Source organism: Balaenoptera borealis, assembly GCF_965194805.1.
Source record: "Balaenoptera borealis genome assembly, chromosome: 2".
Classification (NCBI taxonomy): domain Eukaryota; kingdom Metazoa; phylum Chordata; class Mammalia; order Artiodactyla; family Balaenopteridae; genus Balaenoptera; species Balaenoptera borealis.
Window position 1 is genome coordinate 185,106,978 of NC_138867.1, and position 20,209 is coordinate 185,127,186.

Here is a 20,209-nt window from a genome sequence, read left to right on the forward strand (position 1 = left end):
GGTTGGGGAGTTAAGACCCCACAAGCTGCGCGGCAAAACAAACATAAACAAACAAAAAAACCCACACCAAAAAAACAGAAACAAACTTCTGCAGGATGAATGAATGAATATATGTCTTTGGTGTGAAACAAGCCCAGGGCTAGGCATTAACGGCCTGAGGCAAAAGGTCCATCCTGGGGGGCGGGGCGGGGGTGGGTGGGTGTTGCCTGGTTTCCCAGCAACAGGGTTGGGGCGCTCTCTGGTGGTCAGAGCAGGAATGGCTTGGAATCACTGAGCCTTGAGGGGTACAAAATGGTGGCTGGCAGACAAGTCCCTGTTCCTAGTCTCTTGACATTCAAGATCCTTTATACACAGGCTCCAACCTGTAATTCCTTGACACTCGTGCTCCAATGCTCCCTTCAGCAGGAAGCGCAACTCCAACCAACTCCTATTCGCTCTTCAAAGCCCTGGCTCCAATGTCCTCTCCCCTGGGAAGTCCTGTCTGTCTCCCCAGGCTGAACCAAGGCTACCCTAGGGACTCATCCTCCGGCTCAACCTCACGGGGCTGGGGGGTATCTGCAACCAGCTCTGTCTCCTCCAGACATGGAGTACTTCAGAAAACCACTTTTATTGCCTGTTGAGTCTGTGATTGCCCCTGCTGTGTCCTTGCACCCAGCAGAGGGCCTGGCATACTGCAGGAGCTCAATGAAAGTTTGTCGAGTGGATAAAGAAATAAGTGCATGATTGGCCTGGAACTAACCTCAGAAATGACCCTGGCCTGCTGATTAATTTTTTTGGGGGTTTAGGTTTTCTGCCCTCTTCTCACCCGAAGGCATCATGGAAACAAGGCCACACCTGGCAGGCCTCAGACTCTCTTATCCCATGTGCCACACTGAGGCATGGGAGGGCAGCCCTCCCTGATCCAGAAATGGGTCTCCTGTCTGTATGCATTCAACGAATGTTTATGGATTGCCTGTGTGCCAGGCACTGTTCTGAGTCCAGCCGGGAACAAGATACAAAAATCCCTTCTGTTGTGGAGCTGACCCTACAGTTTATCAGGCGGAAATAAGTGCTATTGCGGAGGGCGCCTCAATAGATGGACATTAGAGCAAAGACTTGAAACGCGTGGGTTAGGAAGCCACGCAGGTGTCTTGGGAACGGTGCACCGGGTAGGGGCAGAGCCAGTGCAAAGGCCCGGAGGTGAGAGCGCTCAGGAGCGTCCCAGGAACAGTGAGGACAGAAAGGTAAGAGAAAGGTGGGACTTGGCAATAAGAGCAATAACGAGGGAAGCGGGGACCTTTGTAGATTTGTATAAGAGGAGGGGCTCGGCCCCGCCCAAGACCCGCCTTCGGCCTTCCCCGCAGCCTTCGGGCTTCCCCACAGCCTTCGGCCCCGCCCCCAACCCCACCCTGGGCCCTGATCCAGGTTTGCCAAGGGTACTCGGCCTCGCCCCCTCAGGACCCGCCCCCCTCTGCCATCCCCACGGCCTGGCCCCGCCCCGGCACTGCGCCCGCTTCTAGTTTGCCCCTCGGCAGCCACCGTCGCCCGAGCCACCGCCCGCCTCGTGCGCCGCCTGCCCCGCTTCCGCCGCCCTTCCCTGTCTCACGCCGTGCGTGCCCTGCGTGAGCGTGCGCGGGAGCGTCGGCCGGCGAGGGAGCTGCAAACGGCCGGCGGCGGGCGGCGGGTGCCGCGCGGGGGGCGGGCGGCGCGGAGGAGGCGGCGGTGGCCATGGCCGAGGCGTCACCGCAGCCCGGACGGTACTTCTGCCACTGCTGCTCGGTCGAGATCGTGCCGCGCCTGCCGGTGAGGCCCAGGCCGGGCGGGCGGGGGCCTTTACCTCAGGCTGAGGCTAGCTGGCTCGGACGGGGAAACTGAGGTCCTCGCGGAGAGCCTGGAAGCGGGCGGCCCTGGTGGCGCAGCGGGGCCGGCGGCCGGGAGGGAACGGGGCCGGCCCCGAGCGCGGTCGGCGCCGCGGGCGCCTCGTGGGAGGGAGTCGCCGCTCTCTCGGGCCCGACGGCGGCCCGAGCCTGCGTTCTTCTGCCTCCCGGGGGTGGGGGCCTGCACCCAGGTGGGCCCTGCGCCCTCGCCCGGGTGGAGGCCGCGGGAGGGCTGCTCGTGAAAGGCTCGGTTTCCAGACCTGTCAGCCCGGAAGTTCCGAGTCGGTAGGTCTAGGATGGGATCAGTGCCCCCGCTCCCGGCCGACCCTCCCCCGCTGCACGGGGGGAAGACTGAAGGCACGGCGCCCCAGGGCGGCCCCGCTCCCGGCATTTACCGCTCGGCTAGCTCCCGGGGAGCAAGAAGCGGGCGGTGCGGTTGACCAGGGGAAGGAGCTGCAGGTGGCAACGATTGATAGAGCACCAGCTCTCCTTGGTCACCTGGTTGATTATAGAGCCAGACTCTTAGTCCTGCCTTTGCAGCTGTGGGCTTCCCTGGGGGAGGCAGGAGAAGGAGTTGGTGGACATTATCCCAGCTTCAGAGGAGAGTGAGCCAGAGTCAGGGTTTGGAGCGGAGAGGAGTGCCTGCGCCCAGGAGGAGAGAAAGGGTAGAGGTGGTGTGACTTCCAGAGGCAAGGGGCTTGGCGGGGGGGCATAAATCGAAACCCTGGGTGCATGAGCAGACTTGAGGAGCTGAGACTTGCCCCACTCCCCCACTCCAGCGTCCCGGAAGAAGTCTTCCTGCCTCTTCCGGCTTCCTGCGCGCCCCAGCAATGGGTCTGGTTTTCTCGACTGGCAGGAAGGGGCTGGTCGCAGGACAGCCCCCAGCCTGGAGGAGCTGCACGCAGCCCCTCGCAACTGTTGTGAGCCACAGACAGGCCCTGGGTCTCAGGCTCACCCCAGAGTGGCCTGTCCAGAGCCATCGGGAAGCCTGGGGCCGAGCAGTCTGTGTTGCTAGCTGTTCTGGCCTCCCTTCCCGGGGCCAGCCTGGGGCCCGGGTCCTGGCCCAGAAGGACCCTGACCTTTTCCAACTGTCACTGGTCTAGCGAGGTCCCTCCTAGTCACAGGATCCAGTGGTGACAAGGTAGCCATGACCTTTGCCCTCCCAGTTTATAGGGAGCCAACGCTGAACAAGCGATTGGCAAATATTTGATTGGGAATGTTGGTAAATTCTGTTAAGCGCAAATAATGGCAGGGAGGGGACTGGCGTGGGGTTTGGGACGGGATTCGATGAGGCCCAGTAGAGTGGGTGTCTGTTTATGAGTAAGGGGCGCACTTGGTGTTCTCGGGGGCAGGAAGGTGGGCTCTTAACGTGGTGACAGTGGGAGTTCCCCGCCAGCACTTGTGCTCCCCGCTAGCCCCCCCCCCGCCCCACGCCAGCACGGACTTCTGTTCACGGGAAACTGGCCCCGAGGTTGGTGTGCAGTGAGACGCCGGCTGGTGTTGAGCTGCTCCTCCTGACTTGCTGTCGCGGCACTCTGCCCGCAGGCTTCTTCCCAGCAGCCCAGACGCCCTGGGCCTCGGTCTCCTCGCCTGTCAGACGGGTTGGCGAGGGCACCCCTGTGCTTGACGGGCGCGCGTGGGCAGGGGAGGCCCGGGAAGCCGGGGAGGGGCCGGTGCCTGCCTGGAGCGGGCGTGTGGGAGCAGGAACCGGACCGGCTGGCCGACCCGGAGGCCTCTGCGCAGGTGCGCAGGCCCAGACTCGATTCCCCCAGGAAATGGGAGCACCGGGGACGAGGTGGATGTGGGGTGTCCGTGGGCGGGGCCCGCGGGTGGGCGGACCAGGTGGCATTTGGGGTTCGGCCCACCACCACGGGTGGCCTTGTTGAGGCCTGCTGTCCTGTGGATGGCCCCTGCCTTGCTCTCAGAAGTGTCCCTGAGCAGGGTCGGAGGACGAGGACAGGACCTGGCGGCTGCCTCAGAGGGCCATCAGGGTGAGGAGAGAAGGCCCGTGTGTGTCCCCAGGCTTACGCGCCCGCACCTTGTCCTCCACACAGAGCCGCTGGGGAGCAGGCTGGGCCCCCGCCCGCCCGGCGGCGTGCTGTGCAGCTGCCGAGGGCACCCATTTCCCCTGCTGCTGCCGAGGCCCAGGGAGGCTCAGCCCCGTGCCTGGAGTTGAGACCCAGGGGCCCAGAGATGAGGGCTGCCCCACGGGGCCGACCCGACGGCTGCTCCAGAGACAGCTGGTGCGGCGCAGGGCGGGAGTCTGGGGGGACAGCAGGGGGCTGAGCCCCGGAGGGGTGGTTGGACGAGGGGCACCAGACAGAGCCACACCGTGGGGCTCCCCGGCTGCATCTCCGAGCCTCCCGGCGCCGTTGGAGGCTGAAGTGAGGCGCACCCCCGGCAGGGTGGGCCCACGTGTCACGACGATGGGAGATTGCCGGCACTCAGCAGGCCCCAGGTGACGCGAGGCCCCGGGACGGTGCTGCACCCCGGCATGCGTGGGGCTCACAGACACTGTGGGGGGACAGAGGGGCGTGAATGCGCTTTGCAGGGCAGCTGCTAAGACGCAGAAGAGAGTGCTGCGGGCTGGGGGCACTTGCCCACGGGGTCTGGGTGGGCCCCTGGGCCCAGTGACATCTGAGGAGGGTTGCCCCTGGGGTCTTTGGGCTGGTGAGCCCAGGCTGGGAGCACGAGGGGCTGCAGGGGCGTGGGGAGTCTCGTCACGTCTGTGTCTGGACCTGAGCTCACATACCCCCGGCAGCTCTGCGCCCCAACCCTTTCTGGGGGGCCTGGGCCTGCCGAGGCCAGCGTCTCTCCAGCTCCCACCTCAGTGTCCTCGGCTTCACCACACGCGCCTGGCCGGGGAGCCTGGGTCTGCACGTGGTGTGAAGGGGCGCGTGAAGGGTGAGGCCTGTCTCTGAGGGCCCCAGCTGGCCGAGCACAGGGAGCAAACGCTCAGTAAATGTAGCGCTTGCTCTCTCGCCGTCTGCCGGTCGGCCACTGTTGCTGTGGTGGTGATGACAGGATGGCCCCCTTGCCGGCCATCTCCTCAAGATGAGGAGTCTTCGGCTAGGAACAGGTGCTCACGAGCTGGGGTCCTGCCGAGGGGGACAGGCCCTGCCCTGTGGGGGGCTAGCACTCCATCCCAGGGTTTCCACCGCTTTTATTACACAGTGATGTAATAAAAATCTCAGGGACACGCCCTTGGAGGAGAGCATTGGAAGACCAGGGTCTGGGCCTTCCGCCACCGCCTTCGAGCAGAGCCCGGGGCCCTGCCTGAATCCCTGGGTGTGGAGCGAGCACTGCTCAGCCAGGCCACTCAGTCTCAGGGCATGGGGCTCTCCAGGACGGAGGGCGCAGAGCAGGGCCTGACCACAGCCAGCACTGAGCCGCAGGACGGCCGCGGCTGCCGGATTCCAGAGCCTGGGGTTGAGGCCACCCTCCATTTGCAGATGGGGAGACCGAGGCTTGCAGCCGGGAGGTGATGTTTGAGCAGACCCAGCTTCCGACAGGGAGCAAGCCAGGTAGATATCTGCTCGGATCGAGGGGACACAGGGGACAGGGGATGGCAGAGGCCCAGAGATGGGCGGAGCTGGGAGTGGGCGTGGCCGGGCTGGGTTGTTCTGGGGCTGCAAGGTGAGGTGGGGAGCACTTGGGCTCAGGGAGACACAGGGACCCCAGAGAATGGCGAGGTGACAGGCTCTCAGGCACCCAGGAGCAGTGGCGAGCCTCAAGAGTGGAAGAGGGGGTGCCCAGTCTTCAGGAGGGTGTGGCGCCAGCCCCGCCCTGGCTCTTCCAGGCTCACCCCGGGGCAGGGTGCGGGCCTGGGGCAGGCAGGGTCCCCAGGAGGGAGAGAGACGCTTCTCACGGGGGTTCTGCCAGGCTCCATTGAGGTTCTGGACCTGCCTGCTGACCCGGGTCAGACCCTGGTGGTGTGGGCAGGCCAGAGTCCCAGCTTGCCTGTGAGCTTGTGTTCAGGAGCCGTCTGGTTCCCAGCTTCCTAAGCTCGGTCACCACAGACTCACCTGCAGCCACGTTTGCCCGTGTCCATTGCCCTCCCCCCGGGGGCTCCCGGAGTGGGTGAGAACCCTGGTCACCGGGTCACCCATCACAAAGCCTCCTGTGGCCACGTTTTGCACCCTGTGAAACGTTGAAATAAACAACAGGTTGAGGGCTGGCTGGGGGGCCTTAGGAGGAGCCCCTGAGTGATGCCCCCGCCGGCCCTGGAAATCCCACGCCAGTGACAACTGGCGTGGCCACTCACTGTGTAGGGGAGCCTCCCCTGGGCCCCTCGCCCCTGCTCAGGAGGGCAGAGCGCTGCCATCCCTGTCGTTTCTGGCTCAGCGTTATTGCGATACACTCCACCCACTTAAAAGCGTACACGTTGGTGTGTTCAGTCCACTCAGAGTCCTGAAGCCAGCAGTCACCTCTGTCCAAGTCCAGAATATTCCGTCACCCCAAACAGAAGCCCTGTGCCCATCAGCTGTCACCCCAGCCCCTGATAACCACTAGTCCACTCTCTGTGTTTGTGGATTGGCCTGTTCTGGACGTTTCCCATCAATGGAATCACACCCTGTGTGTCCTTCTGCGTCTTGCTTCTCTCACTGAGCATCGTGTTCTCGGGGTCCATCCACATTGTAGTGAGCGTCGAGGCTTCACCCCTTTACGTGGCTGAGTGATGTTCCTGTGTGTGGAGGGACCATGTCGTGTTTATCCGTCATCCGCTGCTGGACACTTAGGTTGTGTCCACCTTTGGCTGCTGTGGACGTGTGTCTCCGTTGCCCCTGGTGGACGCCTGGCAGTGGAATCAGGGTCGTGGGGTGACTGTGACTGTTTTTTCGAGGACGCTGCCCCGTTTCACGCCTCCACCGGCCGTGTAGGGGTTCCGATTTCTCCACCTCCTCCCCACACTGGTCTCTGCTGGCTTTGTGGGTCCAGCCATCCGGGCGGGTGTGAAGTGTGTCCCACTGGTTTCGGGTTGCGTTTCCCTGTTGCCTGTGTTGTGTGTCTGTTCTTGGCTTGTTGCCACTTGTCTATCTAGGGAGAAACGTCTGTTCTGATCCTCTGTCCTTTTTTTTTTTTTTTTAAGTTTTGAATTTTATTTATTTTTTTTATGTAGCAAGTTCTTATTAGTTATCCATTTTATACGTATTAGTGTATGTATGTCAATCCCAATCTTCCAATTCATCACACTACCATTCTCTCTGGTCGTTTTTTAACCAGGGTGTTTGTCTTTTTGTTGTTGAATTGTGAGAGTTCTGTAGGTATTCTGGATACAAGTCCCCATCACCTGTGCAGCTCCAGCCGCCCTCCCCGTGGCTCAGACAGTGTCCTCTGATCCTCGACCTCGCTTTGCTTTCTGGAGCGAGGCAGGTGGGGGGACACAGTATGCACCGTGGTGGTCCCGCCGTCCGCAGGGTGGGCCGTGCCCGCCACACCCCGGCGTCGCTCCCTGCAGAGGGTGGCAAGGCCAGCGGTGCCCTCTGCTCCCGGGAACCGCGCCTCTCTCTGTGGGTACGCGGGTGGCCTCGGGTGGAAGCACCTCCCGCTCGCGGCTCAGCTCCCTGTTTGCATGGCTTTGGGACACGTGGGGCCTGGGCCCGGTTCTGGGCCTGAGTGGTGGCTTTGATGCTCAGACGTCTTGCCGTCCCTGGGGCGGGTCCCCCTCTCCGCTCCCTTGGAACATCATGGTCTCTGCCCGCTGGCTGTCCGGCCTGGGGAAAGTGAGGGCTGGGAGGGCAGGTGGCCGGTGTGGATGGAGTTGAGCTCCAGCCTGGTGTCATGGGCTGCGTGCTGGGGCTGCCAAAATGTTCCGCAGGCCGGTCCCTCTGCCTGGGTGGTGCCTCCCACCCTTGGCGGCCACCTTCCTGGGAGCGGATCTGCTCCGAGGCCCAGATAGTCCTGGAGCCCCGCTAGTCATTCTCCCAGCCCTCCTTTATGTGCATGTGTGGGCGAGGGTGTCACAGAACATTCTCGTGTCTCCCAAGTTGGGAGAGTTCGCTGAACCCATGTCAACTAGCCTGTTGACGGATGCGGCTGACTGGAGGCCCCGAAACTGTGACTTGTGTCACTGTGGGGAACACAGGCTGATGGACTCGGGGACATGGGAGGTCGAGGAGGCCACTGGGGAGCTCGGAGCCCACCTGCGAGGGGAGCATCGGAGGCTGTAGCCACGGGCAAGGGCGTCTGTGCGCCAGCCCTGCCCGGGGCGGCCCGACCAGACCTGGCGGGTTCATACCCAGGGCCTTGAGATGACGCCCATCCTGGCCCTACCGCAGCCCAGAGATCATGCTCGCTGCCCTCTCCTCCTGCAGGATTACATCTGCCCAAGATGCGAGTCTGGCTTTATCGAGGAGCTTCCGGAAGAGACCAGGTAAGGCTGGCCCCAGTACAGACCCTCGGCCCGAGGGTGCGCTGGCCGAACCTGGTAGGGGGGATGGGGGGGCCGTGACGAGGGCCGGCGGCTGGACCTGGGTGGGGGGGTGGGCTGGACCTCTGCCCTTAGGCTCCTCAGCCTCCTGCCTCGGGCCCTGGGCAGGGGCTGCGGAAGGCGGCCTGAGGCCCATGGGTACGGGGGTCCCGCCTTTGCCCCGCTGCTGACGGCGCCTGTCCTCCCAGGAGTGCAGAGAACGGCTCGGCCCCCTCCACAGCCCCCGCGGACCAGAGCCGGCAGCCGTTCGAGGTGAGCGGTGAGCGGTGGCCTCCCTCCCCGCCCCTGTCCCCTCTGCGTCCCCATCCACGCGGTCACGGCCCTCCTCTCTGCAGAACGTGGACCAGCCCCTGTTCACGCTGCCGCAGGGCTACGGGCACTTTGCTTTCGGCATCTTTGACGACAGCTTCGAGATTCCCACCTTCCCCCCCGGGGCGCAGGCCGACGACGGCAGGGACCCCGAGAGCCGGCGGGAGAGAGAGCAGCACTCCCGGCACCGGTACGGCGCCCGGCAGCCCCGCGCCCGCCTCACCGCGAGGCGGACCACCGGCCGGCACGAAGGCGTCCCCACGCTGGAAGGGTGAGGGGGCCCGGGGGCGGCCGCGGGCGGGACGCTCGGGGCTTCGAGCCCGCCCCACCCCGCTCAGGCAGAGCAGCCAGCTATCCTTCCAGGAGGTTCTGTGGGCACGGAGGTGTGGGTGCTGGCTCAGGGGCCGTCCTCTGGGCAGGGCGGTTCCCCGGTGGGTCCGGCTGGCCCGAGGAGCTGTGTGCCCACCGCCTGCCTGCCCCCCCCCACGCCCCCCATCGTCCTTCTCAGGGGGGCCTCCGCCCCGTGGGCATCTTCATCTGCTGAGATGTGCTGGTCCACGCCCAGACGAGCCGTCCCAGGTGCAGGCGAGCAGCGGTGTGCGGTGTCCGGTGTCCCTGCTCCCTCCCGTGTGCGGGGTCGTGAGGACAGGAGGACCTAGTAGGCCCGTCCCAGCTCTGCAGGAGATGGGGCTGAGCTTTCGTGGGTCTTTGTAGATGGAACTTGACTGCAGGTAGGCCGAGGCCGGTCCAGCTCAGGACACAGCCTGGCTCACTGTGACCTCAGCCGGCACGTTTCAGGGCTGCCGCGAACAGCTGGGCTGACCCCACAGTTCCTTAAGCCCCTGGGATCACCCACGGTGCTTTCCCCAGGTTGCAAAATGAGAGTTGGATGTAGTCGTGCATTGACAGGCGCCATGCAGGCCTCAAGGAGACCCTGCCTTGGGGCGCCTTTCGTGTTTGGTTCTTATTATTACCAGTTGAAAAGTCAACCCCTTGACGCTGGCCCCTCCCTGGGAGGGCGCTAACCTTGGGCCTGGCTGTTCTGTTCCAGGATCATCCAGCAGCTGGTCAACGGCATCATCACCCCGGCCACCATCCCCAACCTGGGCCTGGGCCCCTGGTGAGTAGGTGGGGGGGTCCCCCTGCGCCCTGTCCGGCTCCTCTGCCACTTGAACCCCAGACTTCTTTGCCCAGGGGCGTCCTGCATTCAAACCCAATGGACTACGCCTGGGGGGCCAACGGCCTGGATGCGATCATCACGCAGGTACAGGGGCCTCCCTGGGGCTGGTACTGGGCACGACGACTTTACAGGCCCGTGCTCCCTGGAGGACGGGGTGTCGTCTCCCACATCCACGTCCCTGGTGGCACTTGTGAGGTGGGGACGTGACCACCTTGGGGCCTTCCACTGAGTATTTTGTCACTGGCGCCCGGCCCCCTGGTTGTAGCCGCGCGAGGATTCGGGGAGGTGCCTCGGCCCTGGGAGGTGCCCGCTGGCCCCGGCTGTGAAGTGACGCTCACTAGATGAGCAGAAGAGTGGGCAGAAGCCCGGGGCTGGGCCTCCTGGGGGCAGCTGACCTCTGACCCCTGAGGGGGTCGGGCCAGGACAAACGGGGCCTCGGTGCTTTTGCAGGTAACCCAGCCTTGCATTTCAGAGCCCCGTGGGGCGAGGGCCCTGCCCGCCCGCCAACAAGCTCCCAGCACTCTGGCCTCTTGTCTTTCAGCTCCTCAATCAGTTTGAAAACACGGGTCCCCCGCCCGCAGACAAAGAGAAAATCCAGGCCCTCCCCACCATCCCCGTGACCGAGGAGCACGTAGGTACGCGCCCACGCCCAGCCTTCTCGGTGGTCCTGAGGCCAGTGTGCCCTCCATCCCCTGGGACACCTTTGGTGGGGGCTGCAGAGAAGCCCCCCTGAGAGCCCCGCGGCCCGCCCGCTCCCACAGGCTCCGGGCTGGAGTGCCCCGTGTGCAAGGACGACTACGGGTTGGGCGAGCGCGTGCGGCAGCTGCCCTGCAACCACCTCTTCCACGACGGCTGCATCGTGCCCTGGCTGGAGCAGGTGAGCAGCGGGCCAGCCCGGGACCCTCCCTGCCCCGCCCGCCTCTGAACGGCTCCCCTCTCCCCTCTGTCCCCGCAAAGCACGACAGCTGCCCCGTCTGCCGAAAAAGCCTCACAGGACAGAACACGGCCACCGACCCCCCAGGCCTGGCGGGCGTGAGCTTCTCCTCCTCCTCGTCCTCCTCCTCCAGCTCGCCTGGTAACGAGAACCCAGCCAGCAGCTCCTGAGCGTCCCGGTCGGCCCCCAGGGCGAGCACCGGGCCGCGGGCCGGGACTGCGGACGCCGCGGCCCCCCTGCACCCCTCACGCTCACGGACTGTGGTGCCGCCGGGCCCACCGCGGCACAGGCTTGGAGGACCCGCCCCTCCCGGCTGCGGAGGGAGCCCGGCCTCCCCAGGGATGGGCCGGGCCGGGCTGGGCACATGCCGCCCGGGGCGTCTGACTCCCTTCCTGTTTGTCTCTGACCTCACCCTCTACGTGTTCGGCGGCAGAAAGGTTTTTATAATTTTAAATTATTACTGCTTTGAAATAAATGGACGTTTGAGCTCACTCGCGGCCCTGCATGATCTGTGGAGAGACAGGGTGGAGTCGCTTGGCTGGGGTCCCAACCGCGTGGACAGGCCGCTGCACGCCACCCCAAGCTCGGGGGCCCGGGACCACCAGGATGACCAGCAAAACAAGGACGAAACTGCTCTGACAGACGTTTTTTAAAGGAGAAAATATGTGTATCTTGAAAGCTATTTAAAAATACATCTACTTAGAAAGAAAAGCAGGTGGTTGGCGTGTTACTTGTGTGCGTCGGGGGGCGCAGCCCCGGGTCAGGGAGGTGAGCCGGCCGAGCCCCCGCAGCTGGCGTGTCATCCACAGGCTGTCCCCCATCCGGGTCACACGGCTGCCTTGGCCGGTGAGTGTCCAGCCTGCACCCTGGGAAGTGCCCCCCATATTGGTCTTCCGTCTCTGAAGTGGAAGGTGGCTGCTGGGAGGGGTGGGAGCCTCCCCTGCACCCTCTTGGCTCCACCCCTGCCCCTCAGAGGAAGATCAACCCCCAGGAGGCTGATCGTGCCCCACCCCCACCCCAGCCTGTACACCCTGCTGGATCTGAGGGGCTCTGTGTTCGCGTCTCCAAGGGCAGCTGTGACAAGTCACCAAAACTTGGTGGCTTAAAACAACACGCTTATCATCTCAGTCCTGGGGTCACAATTTGCATCTTAGGGGCTAAATGCAGGCGTGGGCAGGGCGGGTCCTTCCGGAGGCTCCAGGGGAGCATCGGTTCCCGCCTTTTCCAGCTTCTAGAGGCGCCGCATCCCTGGCTCGCGGCCCCTCCTGCATCCTCACAGCCAGCAGCGCGGCATCTCCCGCATCCTCACAGCCAGCAGCGCGGCATCTCCCGTCTCTCTGCCTCTGACCCTCCCACCTCCCTCGTATAAGTACCCTGGGATGACGCTGGGCCCCTCGGGGAATCCAGGGTCGTCCCTGTCTCAGGGGCCTTAATCCCACCTGCGAAGTCCCCTCTGCCCCGTGAGGTGACACGTGCTCAGAGGCCCAGGACCAGGCCCTACCAGTCTATGGCGGGTCGGTGTCCCCCAGCCTCCCTCACCTCCTCGCTGCCTCAGGCACCCCAATGAGTTCCCAGGTCCGAGCCTTTGCTTGGCTGTGCCCGGCCTGGAGTGCCCTCCCAGACCTGGCCCCCACGTGGCCGAGTCCCCGTCTCCAAACTGGCAGGTGCTTTTGTCGAAGCCTCCCTGCCCCCCAGCTTGTGACTGGACTCCTATGGCCCCTGCTCAGCTCACTGTCCCCTAGACTCAGGGGCTCCCTGAGGGCCGGCCGCGTCTGTGGGGTCCGGCGGTGTCCCCAGTGCCCAGCACAGCAGGCGCTCAACGCACGTGAAACCAGTGAGTCACCAGACACGGGCTCGTCCGGACCGGGCCTTCCCCGGCCTCGGTCTTCAGCCGCCCGCCCGGCTCGCGCGCCTCCTGGAATCTCGGTCCAGCCGTCACTCATGGATCCTGGGCCTCAGGAGACCAGGACGGGCAGGAAGTGCGTGGGCGGGTGGTGTCGCTGCGTGCGGACCCCGCGCCTCCGGGCCCCCGCGCCGCACCCCCCCGCCCCCCCAACCCCGCGTCCAACGCCAGGAACATGGGCCGGCCGCGGTGGCGCCAGCGCACGGACGCGTAGGTGTGGTAGCCGTTCTCCTCGATGCGCTCCCGGAACCTAACGCAGACCCGCTGCGGGGCGGGCTGTAAGCGGCCCTGGGCACGCCCCTGGACACGCCCCCACCGGGCGCGCCCCACGCACCCCAGCCCACCCCGCGCACTTGCACTCACCGACCAGGAGAGGCGGCCGCGGCGGTTCATGGCCACGTAAAAGCCGGTGTTCATGGCCTTCAGCGCCACGATGCTCACGCGGATAGAGCGCAACTCGAAGACGCCTGCGGGGAGGGGCTGGGTCAGGGCCCGCCCACCACCCACTCGCCCACCCACCCCGCTCTTCATTCATTCATTCGTGTGGGGAACATTCCCCAAGTACCTACCGTGCTCCTGGCCCTGTGCTGGGCGTGGGGACGCACCAGGGACCACGCAGGTCCTGCCCGCATCTGCCCCGAGGCCGGGGGCGGGGGAGGAAGGACACCAGGCCAGGGGGAAGGCCTGAGGCAGGACTGGCCCGGATGGGTCGGGGGAAGTCAGTGGGGAGGGCTCAGGCTTTTCTCTGGAGGGCAATGGGGAGCCCAGGGGAGGGCCCCGTTAGTCAGGGATGAGAAAACCAAGCCAGAGGAGGTGTGTGCCTGCCAGGTGAGCTGCTGCTATCAGATGTAGGCCACCGGCAGTGACCATGACAGCTCGGCTAGCCGCGGCCGTGTCCGGTTATGGGGGAGACAATTCCAGACAATTCCAGACAGACGGCCCAGGCAACGGCCTGGGGGTGGGACACAGGGTGTTTAAAGCACAGTGTGTTCACATCAGTGATACCCGCTAACACTGCTTGAGTGCCAACTGTATGCCAGGCATTGTATCCCACCAAGCCCACACAGCAGCCCCAGGAGGGAGGTGTGGACCGTGCCCACTTCCCACAGGGGAAAACTGAGGCCTGAGAAGTGGCAGAGCCAGTTCCTCGGGCCCTGTCTGTGGATGGATGACCCTGGGCGAGCCCTGCCCCATTTGAGCTGATGTTTCCTGTCCAGTGAAGCAGAGCTGGGGGACAAGCCCCAGCCCACACTCTCTGAGCCACACCCAGGCACTGGGGCCTAATCTGGAGTCAAGGCCTTGCCCTCTGGTGTTCAGTCTGGACTTGGATGCCTCAGGTAACGGGCAGCTCACCTCATGTCCCATAGGACATTTGCACCTGCTATTTCCTGGGTCAGGCACTCAGCTCCTCTTGTGCACGGCCCGCTCCTTCTTTCTATATGAGGCTCAACTCAAGCCCACCTCCTCATTGTCACACTTATCGCTGCCCAGATGGGGAAACCGAGGCTCAGAGAGAAGCAGTGACTGTCCCAGGTCACCCAGCAGAGCCAGACCTCACCCCCAGCCCGAGGCCACCCTTCTTGGCCAGGCCCACCACTGAGCAACTGGCCCAGCCCCCTGTCTTGCCCTCGTCCAGTTAGCCTAATGAGGGCCTTGAGAGCCCCAGATGAAAGCAGGTGGGAAGGGCAGGGGTGATTATCTGCCCTAATGGTGGTGATTCAGGCAGTGGCCGGCAATGGCTCGGCTCCCCCGCTCCCCTGCCCGGCCTCAAAAATGTGGGGAGACTGAGACAGGCCTGGGGTCACCGACCACCCTGGTCTCCCACTTATCACCAACCTCCTCCTTCTCTTTCTTTGTCCCTTCATCTCCTCTTGCCTCATACATTCCACAAACACATATTGAGCACCTACTGTTTGCTGGGCAGGGCAGCAGGGATATGACTCCAATTCGATGAGGTTCTGGGCACTTTGGAGCCCCAGCTCCATGCCCCCACCTCCCACCTCAGGCAGGTCATTTGCCCTCTCTGTGCCTCAGTTTCCTCATCTGCCAAATGGGTGTCTAGGAAGACATAGAGGGGTCCCCAACTCCGGCAGGTCCTGAGTTTTGTTTTGCAGGGTGGGGAGTTCAGAGTTCAGACCCAGCTCTGCCCCCATCTCATTATGTACTGGGCCCACGGGGGCCCTTCCGGGAGCCTCAGCTTCCCCTCTGTAAATGGGCCCCGTGACCCCAACCTCAACTATCTCACAAAGACCCTTCTGCTGAGCCAGGCCCGGAGCTGGGAGCTTCCCCTGTGACCTTCACCCCAACTGTCCAACCCTCCTTCCAAGTGGGTTGGACCCCATTTTACAGTTGAGGAAACTGAGGCCCCAGTCAGAAAATGACTTGGCTGACGCCACCCAGCCAGAGAAGCCTCCGGACCCTCCCTCAAGTGAGAGAGGATCCCAGCTCACTGCTGCTACTACTGCTGCCTTTGCTGTTATTGTCCGCCTATCTGCCCTGTACCCCTGCCCCCGCGCAGCGCCCCCGGCTACTCACTGTCAGGGCTGTCGCGCCAGCGGGTGCCCTGCACGCGGCCGCTGGGGTCCACACACAGGAAGAAGTGGGTGCAGGAGAAGAGGCGCCGCCAGCGCACGTCGCCCTCCAGATGCGTGTAGCTGCGCGGTCTCCGCGGACTGTTCGGGGTCCCCGCGGCGCCGGGCGCCCGTGCCAGCAGTAGCCACGCCAGGCCCAGCCACAGGCGGCCGCGTATAGCCCCGCGCCCCGCTCGCCGCCGCCTGCTCTTGTCTCCCCGCGCGCGTCCGCGGCTCTGCCATTGCGAGATGGGGGGCGGAGTGCTTGACGGGGCCAATGGGGGCCTCGGGGGCGGGGCCAGAGCCACAGTGGGTGGGCCGGGATGCGGGGCGGGGCCGTGGTCAGGGCGGCCTGACCGCCCTGCAAAGTCTGGGACAGGCCAATGCGGCTCCTGGGGGGCGGGGCCAGAGCCGCAGGGGGCGGGATGACTCCCCACGGGGGCGGGGCCAGTACAAGGGCGGGGCCCATTCGGGAAAACACTCCGGCCTCCACGCGTGTTTATTTGTCTTGCGGGGCGGGGAGGGCGGTGCTTCTCCGTGAGTAGCCAGATTGGCCTGCAGGGGCTGCGGGGGTGTGAGTGTGAGAGAGGTGGGCCACAGAGAAACGGCGGGAGTCAGAGCCAGAGAGAGGGAGAGACAGAGCCAGAGACAGAGAGATATAAAGACAGAGCCAGGTGTACAGCACAGGTCTTGTAATAACCTATGATGGAAAAGAATCCAAAAAAGAATAGATATATATGTATAACTGAATCATTTTGCGGTACGCCTGAAGCTAACACAACATTGTAAATTAACTACACATCAATTTTTTAACAGGGTAAAAAAAAAAAGACAGAGCCAGACACAGAGAAAGACAAAGACAAAGAGACAGGAGACTGAGAGGCAGAGATAGACAGAGACTAAGATGGAGGGACAGAGACTATGAGACTGCACAGGCGGAGATGGCTGAGACAGAGACAGAGACAGACAGATGTGTGAGAGACAGAGAGACAGGGAGAGACGGAGCTGCCCAGGGGTCAGAGGTTGGGACGGAAGTTCTGGCCCGAGTGCCTGTCCCTGCCAGTCAGGCCCCTGGGCAGGGAATGCCCCGGGGGGCTTGTCTACCCGTCCAACTGGCGCTTCCTGAGAGCCAGGCCCAGGGGGCATGCGGCTTCGCTGAGGGGTGGGCCTGGGGGACAGTGTGGGTGGAGGAGCAGGTGAACTGTTGGAGCATGCTGTGCACACAGGTGTTGGGCAGGAAGGTGGCCGATGGGAGGATGGACAGTTGGGCATGTCCGCGGCCAGCTGATGGGGACCGGGATGATGACCAAGGCCAGCACCCCGTCCCCAGCATCCATCTCTGCATGTCCAAGGTGGTAGGAATGGGGCCGCACTGTTTACACCCACACCTGCTCATCATTTACAGACACACCCACCCAGTGCCCAGGGCCCTGCGAGGTGAATGCAGTAAACCTTCACAGACTCAGAGCCAAGCGACATCATTGACAGGTGGGGAAGCCAAGGCCCAAGAGGGGCAGGGATTTCCCCAAGGCCCCACACAGGACACATCCCAGGGCTCCCTGCGTTTTGGCTCCTGGCGGCTCAGTTCTACAGCCATGGATGCAGGCGACACCTTTAAATAGCACCGGGGTGAGGACAAGGTGACAACCCTGCCCTGATGGACTGCTGGGGGGCCAACCGGTCCAGCCGGACGGTGTCGCCGGGATGCCTTCCTGGTGGCTCCAGAGATTCCCTGATCCCTCTTCCTGGCCCCAGGAGGGCCACGCAGGGGGTGTGGCAGACATCCAAGCCCAGGACCCCAGGACTGAGATGGGAGTCCAGCCCGGACTGTCTCCCCACACTCAGAGCCCTGAGGCCAGCACCCAGGGGACTGGCCTGCAGGCATCACCTCCCCAAGCCTTGCCTCCTCCTGTGGAAAATAGGCCTGGAGAGGGAAGGCTGGAAGGATGGAATGAGATAATCCACGACCTCACTGGGTGCTCGGAATAACACCTCCATGTCCCGCCAGCTAGAAACTTGGTCTTCCCTTCCTAGACTGTCCCCACCCCACCTGCCAGGAGGACAAGATCCAGGGCCCTGTATGACTGGAGGGGACCCACGCCTGGGAAAACAGCTGCGCCCCAGGTGCTTTTCACAACAGCTTCACTGAAATATAATTCAGATGCCACCCAGTTCACCCAGGAAACTGTGCAATTAGTGCTTTCAGTACAGAGTTGTCAACGCTTACCTCTGTCTAGTTCCAGAACATTCCATCACCCCAAAGAGAAGCCCCGTCCCCATCAGCAGTTGCCCTCATCCCCTCCCCAGCCCCTGACAACCACGAATCTACTCTCTGTCTCTGTGGATTTGCCTGTTCTGGACGTTTCGCATCAATGGACTCACACCCTGTGTGTCCTTCTGTGTTTGGCTTCTCTCACTGAGCATCGTGTTCAACTTCCATCCATATTGTATCAAATGTCAATGCTTCACCACTTCGCATGGTTGAGTGATGCTCCCGTGTGTGGAGGGACCATATTCTGTTTATCCATCATCCATTGATGGACACGTGGTTGTTGCTGCCTTTTGGCTGTCGTGAATCATGCTACTGTGGACGTGTGTGTACGAGTTTAAGTGTGAATATAAGTCGCCATTTCGCTCATGTATATACCCAGGAGTGGAACTGCTGGGTCACATGGTGATTCTATGGTTGGCTTTTTGAGGAGCTGCCAGAACGTCTTCCACAGCGGCTGCCCCATCTCACATTCTCACCAGCCATGCACGAGGGCTCCAGTGTTCCCACCTCTTCACCAGCAGCTGTGATTGGCCATCGTTTTGATTGCAGCCATCCTAGTTGGGTACAGTGGCATCTCGCTGTGGTTTTCTGGAAGATGTCAAGCCTACAGACAAGTTGTGAGAACAGCACAATGAACGCCCTGTTCCGGGAGTCCCCAATTCTACATATTATTATTATTATTTTAATATTTATTTATTTATTTATTTATGGCCGTGTTGGGTCTTCGTTTCTGTGCGAGGGCTTTCTCTAGTTGTGGCAAGCGGGGGCCACTCTTCATCGCGGTGCGCGGGCCTCTCACTATCACGGCCTCTCTTGTTGTGGAGCACAGGCTCCAGACGTGCAGGCTCAGTAACTGTGGCTCACGGGCCCAGCTGCTCCGTGACATGTGGGATCTTCCCAGACCAGGGCTCGAACCCGTGTCCCCTGCATTGGCAGGCAGATTCTCAACCACTGCGCCACCAGGGAAGCCCCCTACATATTATTTTTGATTTCCATCAGCTGGAGGATGGGTAAATACACTGCAGCAAACTCACGGGGGAGTACTATGCAGCCACGAAAAAGAGTAACCCACTGAATACACAACAACGTGGATGATTCTCAGACAGAATGAGGAGAAGCAGTCAGACACGATAGAGGTCCATCTATGGGACATTCTGGAAAACCAACCCATGTGTGAACTCTCCGATGGGTGTCGCCCTCAGGGGCAATGATAGGGGACGTGAGGGGGTTTCAGGGGCTGGGTGTTCTTTGGAACACCCCTGTGTCCTGGAAAATTAATTGAACTGTATTCTTTCTTTTTTTTTTTGGCCGCGCCCACACGGCCTGTGGGATCTTAGTTCCCTGAGCAGGGATGGAACCACGCCCCCTGCATTGGATATGCAGAGTCTTAACCACTGGACCACCAGGGAAGTCCCGTGAACTGTATTCTTGATGTGTGCACTGTTCATGTTCTACCTGAAAAATACACACGTGTGGTCTTTTTATGTACGTGAGTATTTGAGAGGCAGCCTCAGAAATGGTCGGACGAGTATTTTTTTTTTTTTTTTTTTTTGGCTGTGCCATGCGGCTGGGGATCACATTTCACCGACCAGGGATCGAACCCGGACCCTTGGCAGTGAAATCGCGGAGTCTTAACCGCTGGACCGCCAGGGAATTCCCGGACGAGTCTTCTAATGGCAAGGTGCTCCGTCATAGCCAAGTGGCAAACTTATCCCTCATCCACGCTCAAATGCCCCCTCTTTTCACCGTTATGTCCTTGAATACCTTTTTTTCTCATCCCAAACCTGAGTAGGGCACATGCAGTGCCTTCTGTTCTCTGTCGCTGTGATTGGCTGAATAAAGGCCCACAAAGATGTGTCCACATTCTAATCCCCAGAACCTGTGAATCTGACCTTATTTGGATAAAGAGTCTTGGCAGCTGCCATTACATTAAGATTTTCAAATGAGATCATCCTAGGCGCCCTAAATGCAGTCACAAGTACCCTTATGAGAGACACAGACACGGAGGAGAGGCCACGTGAAGGCGAAGGCAGAGACGGGAGGGACACGGCCACAAGCCCAGGATGCCTGGAGCCCCAGAAGCTGGAAGAAGCAGTAAGGACCCTCCCTGGGAGCCTCCGGATGGGGCACGGCTCTGTCCACACCCTGATTTCATCCCAGTGATACTAATTTTGGATGTCTTGTCTCCAGAAATATGAGAGAATTAATTTTTGTTGTTAGGGCACCAAGTTTGTGGTCGTTTGTTACGGTGGCCCCAGGAATCTGATGCCATGTCTTTCCATCTAGAGAGCATTCCTTGCCTTCCTCAACACGTCTTCTTTTTTTTTTATTAATTTTTTATTGGCGTATAATTGATTTACAATGCTGTGTTAGTTTCAGGTGTAGAGCAAACTGAATCAGCTATGCATATACATATATCCACTCTTTTCTAGATTCTTTTCCCGTATAGGTCATTACAGAGTACTGAGTAGAGTTCCCTGTGCTACACGGTAGGTCCTTACTAGTTATCTGTTTTATATATGGTAGTGTGTGTATGTCCATCCCAATCTCCCAGTTTATCCCTCCCCACCCCCCAACACTTTTGAAGTCTCACAGAATGTCCCACAGCCTAAGTTCATCTGAACATCTCTTGGTTCAATTTGGGTGAAAAGTTTTGGGGAAGAACCCAGCACACGTGAACAGCTTCTGAAACACAGTCTTGCCCAAACCCCAACGTCTCGATGCCATGACCCCCTCTTAAGGACATCTGTCTCCA

General features: G+C 61.7%; 2 protein-coding genes across 10 annotated transcripts; one reads left to right on the forward strand and one right to left on the reverse strand.

The window, feature by feature from the left end:
* The first annotated feature begins 1,595 nt into the window (after positions 1-1,595).
* Positions 1,596-11,420, forward strand: RNF126 (ring finger protein 126). Of its 9 annotated transcripts, none has more exons than XM_082383152.1 (9): positions 1,596-1,782; positions 8,171-8,229; positions 8,475-8,538; positions 8,693-8,866; positions 9,647-9,715; positions 9,776-9,859; positions 10,317-10,410; positions 10,537-10,652; positions 10,733-11,420. In XM_082383152.1, exons 1-9 carry the CDS (start codon positions 1,708-1,710, stop codon positions 10,877-10,879), a joined length of 882 nt encoding a protein of 293 aa, XP_082239278.1. In that variant the 5' UTR covers positions 1,596-1,707; the 3' UTR covers positions 10,880-11,420. The 9 variants fall into 9 exon arrangements, with proteins under 9 accessions (XP_082239278.1, XP_082239282.1, XP_082239283.1 ...); XM_082383156.1 differs by having other exon boundaries at positions 8,693-8,785; XM_082383150.1 differs by having other exon boundaries at positions 1,597-1,782; positions 8,622-8,866; positions 9,790-9,859.
* A 199-nt stretch (positions 11,421-11,619) lies between these two features.
* On the reverse strand, positions 11,620-17,180 carry FGF22 (fibroblast growth factor 22; the record flags this gene model as incomplete). Its single annotated transcript, XM_082380474.1, is given in 5 exon segments — positions 11,620-12,745; positions 12,748-12,888; positions 12,976-13,079; positions 15,148-15,552; positions 17,156-17,180. Coding segments are annotated over 5 exon segments (756 nt in total). The 3' UTR covers positions 11,620-12,664.
* Between the last annotated feature and the right edge of the window lie 3,029 nt (positions 17,181-20,209).